This window comes from Drosophila tropicalis, unplaced genomic scaffold (assembly GCF_018151085.1).
Source record: "Drosophila tropicalis isolate 14030-0801.00 unplaced genomic scaffold, ASM1815108v1 contig_593, whole genome shotgun sequence".
NCBI lineage: Eukaryota > Metazoa > Arthropoda > Insecta > Diptera > Drosophilidae > Drosophila > Drosophila tropicalis.
The window spans coordinates 3,806,186-3,818,726 of NW_027173070.1; the positions used below are offsets into that span (position 1 = coordinate 3,806,186).

The following is a 12,541-nucleotide window of genomic DNA, read 5'->3' on the forward strand; positions in this document are numbered from 1 at the left end:
ACTCACTGTACGTGAAGGTGGTTTTCAACACGTAGGAACGGCTCAGTCAGTGTTGCGAACTATCGATTACAAAACAAAAAATGGCTAGATATACTAACTACCGCCCAAGTAGCGATTAAAAGGCTAAATTAAACGGAAAGTAACAATTTTAAACATTAATCATTATTAATTTGCTTGCCTTCAGCGTTTAAATAAATTAGGGCAAAATATTATTGTACAATTTATAACAATAACTTTTAAAATCAAAATAAATTTGATTTTATTACTGTGTTTCCCTTTATTCTTTTACTTGAGATACCGAGTGTAACAGGTAGTAAAATCAGTTGGTTAGTATTGATACATACATATGTACATGTATCGTTGTAGGTATTATTGTATTATTAATAATTCTTAAAATTAAATATTTTTATCTAAGCTATTCTCAGCTTAATGTCTTTTAGTTCAATTCAATTTCGTTATCAACTAAAATTTCTTATATTGTAGAAATATTTAATTAAAATAAAGTACCATATATAGTATACTACAAGTACTATCATTTATACATATATGCTAATTATGCTAAATAAAGTCTTTTATTTACTTGACTGTTTTTTTTAATACAAATAACAGCTGGTAGCCTAGTTGTATTCATTTAGTTGACATGCGCAAATCAATTGATTTTCAAGAGACACAGTTTCAATGTTTGTCGTGTTTACTTCTAGCAAAACGTTAAGTCTATTAAATAATTTGGTTTGGTTTTATGTTTTATATTTTGAAATAAATATATATGGAAGAAATTAATTTCTAATGGAGCGAAACAATGGTATAAAATATTTAAATTAAAGATTTAAACTTGATCAGTTCGTAAGCCTAAACTTTAAAGTGTAGACGATAAAAGGTTCATTTATTTATGCAAGACCGCCACAAATATTTATAATTGCTGTTGAGTTTGACCATAAAATCTCTTTACACGGTTTTAAAATAAATACATGATGATAGAGTAGGGGAGAGGTTGTTGTTGTATCTAGTATATCAGCTGGATTTGTCTATGAAGTCATGTTCTACTTTATACTTATATGTTAATCAGTCTACAAGTTTAAATATAATCAACATAATTTTATGTGTTGAATACAGTTTAGTTTTTGCGACATTTCATATAATCTGCTCGAAACAAATATAAAATCTTTAATTATCTGTACCTAAAACTAATTTGTATATTTTTATATTCTAGGTGAAGCCGATTCGCAAAGTTCCCGTTCTAATCCAACCAGGACGAGTAAATTAAATTTAATGGATACCAATTCGTTTAATATTCCTCCGCCCAATTTACACTCATCTAAAGCTATCAATCCCAATAAGGCCGTCTTTACCATCGATGCCAACACGGGTAAAATATTTATTGTCAACAATAAGGCATGCCAGCTCTTGGGTTATACATCTCACGAATTGAGGAATACAAAATTTTTTGATTTACTTCATTGTAAGACCGATAATCATATTTCCGCTCTGGCGGAAATGCAAATTGATGGCGATGAAGGAATTGTCGTTTTATTGAGTGGCAAAGTGATTGAAATGAAAACAAAACATAATACTAAAATTGTTGTCTCACTATGGATACGTCAGATAGACAACGAAGGTCGTAATATAGCTGTTGCAGAGCCAGTACAAAGACATATATGTCAAATAAGTATTGATCGTTTTGGCGGCATAACGAATGCTGATACGACAACGGCAACTATATTTCTATATGATTCGCCGGATGATATAATTGGTGTTAATATTCAAACGTTAATACCATTCATGAAGTTACCAGATCCAGATGTCAGGGAGATACCAAAGTATCTGCGTAAACAACGAGCCACAGGACGTACTACTGATAAGGTAAAATTTCCTCTTTGCCTACTAATATCTCCACATGAGCCTTCTCTACCATCGTATACGAACACGAATAATAGTTTCTACAATATAACTATTTGGGTTTTCCAAAACCTAAGCGGACTTATTGTTGTCGATGAAATGGGTTTCATTCAGACGTGTAATCAACCCTTTTCTCTGCTAATGTTTGGCTATGGTCAGGATAAAATTGTCAATATGCATATTTCATCAATATTGCCAAATTTTGGCAAGGATATTGCAGAAGATAAAAGTCCAAATATTTCGAATACATCCATTGCAAGTAATGATTGGGAACCAGACACTGATCCGCTTATCATAGATAATATTGATACATCGCTGCAATCTAGCAAGAGGTCCTCAGGTGTTAAATTGGAGGCCCTAAATTCAACATGTGATTTAATTAATAATGGTTCATCTGGAACTGGTGGTGGAACAAACTCGAACCAGGAAACGCATCCAGAAATGTTATATGGACGAGAGTCCAACGATTGGGTAGTCGATGACATTTTAACACCTGTAAATGCATCAAACCACATTCTTTCAAAGGAATTTGAGAAATCTCAATCACACTCAAGTGACATTGCACTGGATAAGATGAAATCGACATCCTCAGATGTATTCGATTCGGCGAGCAGTAATCCTAATACCAAACTATTGAGCTGTGTTAACGGAAGCTTCATCGGTGAGGCAATTCATGCCGATGGAACTGTAATTGATGTGGTCTACTCCATTTCTCTTCAAATATTACCTTGTACTACTCAAGTGTATTGCATTTGGGTTTGTCGTGATCCTAATACCCGCTTTGATAATGATAAATACGAATATACGAATCTAACGTCAACATTTAATAGTATGACCAGTACAATTGAGCAATCCTTGGGTCAAGTAATTAAGACGACGGCAGCTCAGAATTCGAGTCGACCGAATTCTCTCTCGCTAATGTCCAAGTGTGAGGATGATTTGTTTTCTGGAGAATATAGTAAGCATTATACATCGATCCAGCAAATTGGAAAAGGTGCTTATGGTTATGTGAATATGGCATTTCGAAACACTGATCGCCTTTTAGTTGTTACAAAGTTTATACTCAAAGAAAAGCTGTGCTCTCAGTTTATGATTAAGAATCATGATTGCAAGGAAATGCCCATCGAAATACATTTGCTGCAGACGTTGAAGCATAAGAATATTGTTGCGGTATTGGATGTGTTCGAAAACGAACTATTCTATCAATTGGTCATGGAGAAACATGGCTCTGGCATGGATTTATGGACATTCATTGAGAGGCGTCCACTGATGGACGAGAAATTGGGTAGTTACATTTTCCGTCAAATAGCAGATGCTGTATATCATTTGCATAAGAACAAAATTTTACACCGTGATATAAAAGATGAGAATATAATCATCGATCATAAATTCAATATTAAATTGATTGATTTCGGCTCTGCGACATTTATGGAAGAGGGTAAATACTTTTCGACATTCTACGGTACAACTGAATACTGCAGTCCAGAGGTCCTAGCCGGGAATAAATATGCTGGTCCTGAACTTGAAATGTGGTCACTGGGTGTCACATTGTATGTGCTAATGTTTTTCGAAAATCCCTTTATTGATGTTGAAGAAACATTAAAGGCAGAAGTTCAAATACCAAATATGGTCTCAGAACCATTTAGGGTCCTGCTTTCATCTATGCTGCATAAAGATCCGAAGTTTCGTTGCACAATGGATCAATTAATAAATCATTCGTGGATTACACAAGAAGTTAACCCATCTTTGTTTAACTTCTCTTGGATTGTACCTTGCAAGCCTCATGAAGCGAATCCGGAAACATATTTTTCCGGTCACTTATATTCCAGTACCTCCGTATTGTCAACTATTTCACCACAGGAGAGCTTTTCTCAAATTGAAGATTGTTCTATTGCTGATTGTGATGTGGACAAGTGTGAATTCAATGAATCAGATATTAAATTCTGCACAAAAAAAGGTAAGATTAAATTAGATTTTAAATTTTTGGTCTGAATATCGAGAATGGGTTTTTTAATACAATACTTTTTCATTTCAGTTGCAGTTATAGAGAGTCGTTTGGACCACCTGGATACGAAACCAGTTCAAGTGAACTCATCGGTCAGTCAACACGAATTAAGAACAACATTGTTAACATCAGCACAAAGGGAAAGTACAAGCAAAATATGCTGCTCCAGATCTGAGAACAATATATTTGAGAAAAAATTAGAACCAAGCATCTCAGTTTACAACGTGGTTAGTTTGCACGACATCACTTTAAAGAAAATCCCGAATCTTTTTAAAGCCCAAAATTTGACCGTTGCGAATGGCAGCAAAGATGCGCTAAGGGTACAGAAAATAAAAAATCTATACTTAGAAAATATAGAAACAAATGTAGAATGAAATTGGATTGCAATGATGATGAAGAAATGCACTAGTGATTATCCAACATTCATGATCGATCGTTTGTGAAAATCGCCATTAGTCAATATCATTTGGGATGTTGCACATATGAAATTGAGAGAGCTGATTGGCAAAGAAGTGCTTTAGACATACTTGTTTTTTTTATTACATTGAAACAACATTTATATATATGTATGTATATATCACAAAAATAATAGAATACCTAAAATCTAATGCAAGCTTAAACCAATTCAACTGTAAAATACATAAATTGTGCAAATAATCCGATCCTATATGTTGTCATTGTTTCCAGCTTAAGCACATGTTGCTAACGCATTGATGTTTATATTGTTGGATTTCTTTCAATAAACAGTAGTCAAATCACTCACCATTTAAATTTACAAGGATATCTTTTTTTTGAGTTTTGTCGAATTTCAAGGAAAAAGTAACAAGAATAATCCTGTCTGAAAAAGACTAAGGAAAGTTTTAGGTTTTCATAATAACCGATACTGCATAGCAATAATAGCAAATGTTCTTAAAATTTGTTTACTTAAAAATTTAATGTCGTATTGGAATAAACCGTTATTTGAATTTGCGATTGTCAGAAAAAATACCAAAAGCTATCGTGCAGTATTTTTTAAGCAAATTTGCAATCGATAAGATTGATATCGATATGCCGAAACACAGTAGACAAGACGAAAATCGCGAGTGTTTGTTGTTGGAAATGAATAGCCAAAATAATAAATAAAATAAAATGGAATATGAAACTTCCTTATCCGAATTAAGTGGTAATAAATTTAATATACATTTACATAAAAACAAGTGTTTCAGTTGTTACAATTGCATGTGTCTATATCAAAATTAGTACATAATATACGTAAATGGACACACACGCACACACAAACACAGACGACTACACAGTTTTCGTTTATATGAAAGCGGTGTTCTTATTATGTACATATATGTGTATATACAGATGTGCAATTATGAATATGAAAATACAAAATATATGAATGTAATTATATTACAAAAGCTCAATGTGTTAATCGGTTTATAAAACAAGCATGAAACATATACAAGTGACCCAAAACACGCCTTTATACAATATACATATGCATTTGCATACATAAATGTACATACATATATACATACTCCATACAAACATATGTACATACATCGTTATCTTCGCAAAAAAACAAAACAAAAAACGGCACCCTAATTTGTTAATCAAAATATAAACAAATTGTGATGTGTTTTTACTTGTTTTTACACATGCATAGCAGTCTTTTTTTTTATAAAACAAAATGAATACCGCTATTGCTACGTCTATCGATATAAAACTTTTCAAAGTGGAGAATATTGGTGTCAGGAAAAAAAATGACTAATACAAATATATAGAAATTCATTCATAAAAGGAGTTAAGAATGATTAATAAAAAAAAACGATTGGTTGAGTGAATCGTTTGAAAGTAGCGGAGATTACTTGCCCTTTCTTCTCATAATTAAGAGAACAAAGGATACTTCAAATCCAGCAATTGAATTAAAAATTGACTATAATATAACGACTGTAGTTTAAGCCCTTAATATAAAATGAAAGGACACTCTAGTTAAGTGGAAAAAATCAGAAAACCCATCGAAAAAGCGTAGATGTATGGGCTCGGTTTTCTTTTTATAGATTGATCCCAAAAAAAATTGGGTCAAAAATAGAATGCGCCCACAATTTTTCGTCAATATAAATATTTGATGAAATAAGTGAAAAGTTAGGATACTTTTTTTATGTCTTGTAGAAAGTTGTTTTAAAGGATTTTGGCCAATGTTTAAGTTCATAAAAATCTACTGTTTGGCAATCTAGTCAAACCCTAATGTTATAATGACAAACTAGTAATGCCCTGAATTTATAAAATTATTTCCCTATTGTAACTAAAATGTAAGTTATTACATAATTTGATCCTGCTTTAGGTCTTCGTTTGACTGAAAACGCAATACTAAGTTTCTTAAACATTGAAATGTATTTGGTATATTCGTGGGCAGTTCAATAAACAATAAACACATTTTGAAATTGTTTAAAAATATTGAAAATACTTTTGTGGGGAATAGCTTTTGTTTATTAAGGGTAAAAGTATATTATATATTGCCAATGAAACCACAATAATGATTCATATATACATACACAGATTGAAATTAAGAAAAAATTGACTTTTCCATGCAAAGGTTACCTGAAATTATAATGAATGCAAAAACAACCAAAATTCGTTGCTGACTCAGCAAAGAATTAATTATGCAGTCCAAAGTAATAATTTTCCGACACAGGTGCACTTATATACTTACTTTTTTTGAAACAAATACCATACGAAAACAGATGATCTTGCTACTTTAGTTTACTTTGAATTAAAACAGCTGCAAAGGCAAACGCCAAGTGGCATTAGCAGAAAAATGCATAGATCAAGGATGTAACGTCTCCTTAAGGGGTATTTCGTAATCGTTATCGTTTAGAATAAGTAATAAGATTTTAAAAGCTTTTGGAAAAAAAAGCACACCTAATGACAATCATTGCAAATGTTTAAAAACAACGTACTAAAAACTACTTCTTGTGATATTATTCTCTTTACAGATTTAGCTCCAACAAGCTTTAATAAAAGGCTCCTCCTATTAATCGAATATATTTTAAGTGAATCGGTCGCTGATCGAAAATGGACAACAGAATTGGAAGAAGATACAAATGGTCATCATTTCTCATTGGACTATTTATTGGATACTCTTATAGTGCTTTATGATGAGTGCAGCAATTCATCGCTACGTAGAGAAAAGGGAGTTTCGGATTTTCTGAAACTATGTAATTAATTAAATATTCGCAAGTAGTAGTTAATGAATTTACTAAGACATTTCATTGCTATATTTTCAGCTAAACCATTTGTGCACATAATACGAAAATTGCGATTATGTCGTGAAGATTTCGAAATATTAAAAATCATTGGTCGCGGGGCCTTTGGCGAGGTTTGCGTGGTTCAAATGAATTCAACGGAAAAAATATTTGCCATGAAAATTTTAAATAAATGGGAAATGTTAAAACGTGCCGAAACCGCATGTTTTCGAGAAGAGCGCGATGTTTTAGTATTTGGAGATCGGCAATGGATAACCAATTTGCATTATGCATTTCAAGATAATATTAATTTGGTATGTATTTAGATTTTGTTTTTATTTATCTCATAGATTGTAAGAAATTTTTATTCTAAAAAAGATTAAACTCAGACTAAAGTAAGTATAGTCAAAGGTATATAGCATGAATCTAATATTGTTCATTGCTCTATTTCCAGTATCTAGTTATGGATTACTATTGCGGTGGAGATCTTTTAACACTTTTAAGCAAATTCGAGGATAAACTTCCCGAGGATATGGCAAAATTCTATATTACCGAGATGATACTTGCCATAAACAGCATACATCAGATAAAATATGTTCACCGCGATATAAAGCCGGATAATGTTCTATTAGATAAACGAGGACATGTGCGTCTGGCTGATTTTGGCTCTTGTCTACGTTTGGATAAAGATGGCACTGTTCAGTCCAATGTTGCAGTGGGTACACCAGATTATATATCACCCGAGATACTAAGGGCCATGGAGGATGGCAAGGGACGATATGGCACAGAGTGCGACTGGTGGTCACTTGGTGTGTGCATGTACGAGATGTTGTATGGCGAGACTCCATTCTATGCTGAAAGCTTAGTGGAAACCTATGGTAAAATTATGAATCATCAGAATTGCTTTAATTTGCCAACACAGGATACAATTAACTATAAAGTATCGGAGACATCGCAGGATTTACTTTGCAAACTGATATGTACTCCGGAGAATCGTTTAGGACAGAATGGTATACAGGATTTTATGGACCACCCATGGTTTGTCGGGATTGATTGGAAAAATATAAGATGCGGTCCGGCACCATATGTGCCAGAAGTCTCCAGTCCCACAGACACATCCAATTTTGATGTAGATGATAATGATGTGCGATTAACAGATACAATGCCACCAAATGCCAATCCAGCCTTCTCGGGATTTCATTTGCCCTTTATTGGATTCACATTCTCATTGAATAGCTTACCAATTGAGGCCAAGAAAATGAGTGCAATTTGTCATGAGGAGCCAAAACTATCAAACCAAATATTATCAAGCGAAAGCAATAAAGATTCGACGGATAAATCGGTGGACTTGGTGCAAGAGAAAAAGTTGAAAACCCTTACGGATCAGCTTATGGTGTCGCAACAGGAGAAAGGTGAATTGACAAATAAGAATAACGAAATATTCGAGAGGCTTAAAATACAAGATTCCGAACTTCAGGATGCTATAACACAGCGTAATATCGCAATGATGGAATATTCCGAAGTTACTGAGAAACTCTCAGAATTGCGAAATCAAAAACAGAAACTATCTCGACAAGTTCGCGACAAGGAAGAGGAGCTGGATGGTGCTATGCAGAAGAATGATAGTTTAAGAAACGAATTACGAAAGTCTGATAAAACTCGAAGAGAACTTGAATTGCATATTGAAGAAGCTGTTATTGAGGCATCGAAAGAGAAAAAGCTACGCGAACGTGCCGAAGAATGTTGCCGACAACTTCAAATGGAGCTGCGAAAGTCGTCATCGAATTTAGAAACCGCTACGACAACAACAATGCCTCTAAGCAGTGTTTCATCCGATCTATCAACATATGAAATCGAACGACTTGAACTTCAATATTCAGAGAAAATCGATCATCTACAGGCCCGTCATAATTTAGAAATCGAAGCGATGCGTGAACAACTTAATGAACTCGAAAACTCGAATCTCTTACTCTCAAAGGAATTGCAGCAATCTCAAGATAAAGTGAAACGTACTCAAATGGAATCGATCGCCGACTCATTCAATGAACTGAAAAAAGAATATGATTTGGAAAAATCTAAATGGTATGAGGAAAAACAACGTCTTAACTCGGAAATGAGCCTTAAATCAAAAAGCCTTAAGGAACTGCAGGCGGAGGATGATGAAATGTTCAAAGAACTGCGCATTAAACGTGAAGCTATTAATCAATGGGAAAGACAAATGGCTGAAATTATACAATGGGTATCCGATGAGAAAGATGCCCGTAGTTATTTACAAGCTTTGGCTACAAAAATGACCGAAGAACTGGAATATCTCAAGCATGTGGGAACCTTCAATAATAATGCAGTGGATCACAAAAATTGGCGTAATCGGCGATCCCAGAAATTGGATAAAATGGAGCTACTTAATCTACAGAGTGCACTCCAAAGAGAAATACAAGCCAAGGCTATAATCTCTGATGAACTTAGTCAAACCAGATCGGATCTTGTGTCCACACAAAAAGAAGTTCGCGAATACAAAAAACGTCACGATTTGATACTGCACGATTTGAAGAAAAAGGAGAATGAACTGAGAGACATACAGAAGGGAGGTCTTGACTATACAGACGCTTTCCTTAATAAGTCATCTCAACATGGTCTGAGTAATGCCTTCTTTAGCGATGCAGCCAAAAATTCGGATACTATATCAACAACTGAATCATATTATAATAAATCGGATGGTAATTTCTTACCAGGCTCAAACCTATTTCAACCTTCCGAATCGGCCATACTTTTTAATTATGATTCGAAATATTCTCTACGCAGCAATCGAGACAATGCAAAGGAACCGTCGTCCAGTGACTCGATTAGAGACGAATCCGAATTCATGATGAATGTTGAAGAATCTCAAAAGAAAGTTGATTCGAAAAGCATTACGGCAATCCATCAGTTTTTGGTACGAACATTTAGCAGTCCAACTAAATGTAATCACTGCACGTCTTTAATGGTCGGACTAACAAGACAGGGCGTTGTATGCGAAATTTGTGGCTTCGCTTGTCACACAATTTGCTGTCAAAAAGTTCCAACAACATGTCCCGTGCCCATGGATCAAACTAAAAGGCCATTGGGCATTGACCCGACACGAGGTATTGGCACTGCATACGAGGGTTATGTTAAGGTTCCCAAATCTGGTGTTATTAAACGTGGCTGGATCCGTCAATTCGTTGTTGTATGTGACTTTAAATTATTTCTGTACGACATCTCGCCGGATCGGTCGGCATTACCAAGTGTAAGTGTATCTCAAGTATTAGATATGCGAGATCCTGAATTTTGTGTCGGTAGTGTAAGGGAAAGTGATGTCATACACGCCGCCAAAAAAGATGTGCCATGTATATTCAAGGTAAAAATACTTACAATACGTTGGATTGAACAAATTTATATCAAATACATTTTTTTTTTGTGTAGATTAAAACAGCCCTAGTTGAAACGGGACCCTCTTTGAATACACTAATGCTGGCGGATAATGAATCTGAGAAATCCAAATGGGTTATTGCCTTGGGTGAATTGCATCGAATATTAAAACGAAATAGCTTACCAAATACTGCCATATATAAGGTCTATGAGATTTTGGACAATACATTGTCATTAATACGAAACGCATTATGTTCCGTCATTATATATCCAAATCAAATATTATTGGGAACTGAAGATGGCCTGTTTTACATTAATTTGGATCAATATGGTAAACTTACAAAACATGTTGATGTACTTTATTATCGTTACTTATCCGAGTATATTTACAGAAATTGCGCGCATTGGAGAGAGCAAAAAAATACTCCAATTATGGTACATCGAGGAAGAGCAAATACTTGTTATTTTATGCGGCAAGCAGCGTAATTTAAGACTATTGCCAATTCGAGCTCTGGAGGCTAGTGACGTCGAATGGATTAAAGTGATTGAGTCAAAGAATTGCATATCAGCATGCACTGGAATAATACGACGTTTTCCCCAAGTTGTGTACTCATTTATTATTGCCCTAAAGCGTCCGAATAATCACACACAGATTATTGTATATGAAATAAATCGTGCTCGCACAAGACACCAAAAGACTTGTGAATTCACAATTGGCTATTTGGCTCAACATCTGCAAATATTGTCAGATATGCGGCTAGTTGTGGCACATCAAAGTGGATTTACCGCCTACTTTTTAAGAGGCGAGGCCACAGCAATGTGTAAGTCTATACATATATTGAACAAATTCTTGACGCTGATCTTATCTAATTTCTATTTGAATTACTTTTTGCAGCTCTCGTACACCCAGAAAATCAATTGTGTGCGTTTCTCAATTACTCGGGTGTTGATGCTGTGCGGGTTATTGAAATATTATGTCCAACTGGTGGCAATTTTGGTGAATATCTCTTGGTATTTCAAACACTGGCAATATATGTGGATTTACAAGGACGAAAATCTCGAGATAGAGAAATTATGTATCCAGCTTTTCCCACATATATAAGTAAGCAAATCATTTCCGATTTCTTTTGGATATATAAAATATAAATATGTAATCTTTTGCAGCATATTGTGATGGTCATTTATTGGTATTTTCCGATACGCATTTGGATATATTTAATACTCAAACTGCTGAATGGGTACAGTCAATTGGATTAAAGCAAGCTCTTCCATTAAATAATCTGGGAAATGTTGTTCTCACATCAATCAACGATACACCAATAGTTGTATACTTGGCGAATATACACACAAGTAAGAAATGCGGTTTGGTTAATCACAATTTGTTTAAATTAAATTATTTTTTAACGAATTTCTCTTTTGCAGAAGGATTACTTCAGCATCGAGAGGGTAATCGTAAAGGGTTTGGCAGTATAAAACGAAGATTTTCTATCAGAGAAATCAATAAAACTGTTAAAAGGTTCGTCCATATGACATTCCCTACCTTCCCTATGTGTAACATTTTTTTGGTTTTTTATAGTGATCGAAGATCAAAGATGATATCCGCTCCAACTAATTTCAATCACATTTCACACATGGGTCCTGGGGATGGTATACAAAATCAACGTCTTTTAGATCTACCAACCACATTGGAAACTGCTGATCAGGCCTGCAGTCCACTAATGATATCCCTGAATTCGGTACCTCAAACCAGGAAAACTAATTTTTTGGAACAACGTAAGTTTTTAATTGTTTATTATCAAAAATATTATTAAATAATAATAATACAATTTTCATTTAGCTGATGGGATATCGGATGATTTTGGAAATGATAATATAACCTCTAGAACTCCCAGTCCAATGGCTAATTCATTTATAGACGGCTTAAGCAATATTGATTAATTTGAGTCACACATTTTATACGAATTAAAGTAACATTGTTGAATGCAGATTTTCAATAAAACGTACACACATATAAATTGAT

The 12,541-nt window shown here is 34.2% G+C and overlaps 2 protein-coding genes across 2 annotated transcripts; both read left to right on the top strand.

The window, feature by feature from the left end:
- Positions 1-668: 668 nt before the first annotated feature.
- On the top strand, positions 669-4,672 carry Pask (PAS kinase). The gene is made up of 3 exons (XM_068290268.1): positions 669-802; positions 1,211-3,853; positions 3,932-4,672. Exons 1-3 carry the CDS (start codon positions 787-789, stop codon positions 4,273-4,275), a joined length of 3,003 nt encoding a protein of 1,000 aa, XP_068146369.1. The 5' UTR covers positions 669-786; the 3' UTR covers positions 4,276-4,672.
- Positions 4,673-4,954: 282 nt separating this feature from the next.
- On the top strand, positions 4,955-12,540 carry gek (serine/threonine-protein kinase gek). Its single transcript, XM_068291080.1, has 11 exons — positions 4,955-5,063; positions 6,886-7,107; positions 7,177-7,448; positions 7,589-10,510; positions 10,576-10,852; positions 10,914-11,342; positions 11,417-11,623; positions 11,686-11,871; positions 11,944-12,037; positions 12,098-12,294; positions 12,359-12,540. Exons 1-11 carry the CDS (start codon positions 5,030-5,032, stop codon positions 12,457-12,459), a joined length of 4,941 nt encoding a protein of 1,646 aa, XP_068147181.1. The 5' UTR covers positions 4,955-5,029; the 3' UTR covers positions 12,460-12,540.
- The last annotated feature ends 1 nt before the right edge of the window (position 12,541 follows it).

Bases quoted from the DNA above. Each gene is read 5' to 3' on its own strand.
- Pask (XM_068290268.1), top strand. The intron at 3,854-3,931 runs GTAAGATTAAAT...TTTTCATTTCAG, and splicing joins TAAATTCTGCACAAAAAAAG to TTGCAGTTATAGAGAGTCGT.
- gek (XM_068291080.1), top strand. From the start codon at position 5,030: ATGGAATATGAAACTTCCTTATCCGAATTAAGTG. The intron at 5,064-6,885 runs GTAATAAATTTA...TTCTCTTTACAG, and splicing joins TTCCTTATCCGAATTAAGTG to ATTTAGCTCCAACAAGCTTT. The intron at 11,624-11,685 runs GTAAGCAAATCA...AATCTTTTGCAG, and splicing joins AGCTTTTCCCACATATATAA to CATATTGTGATGGTCATTTA.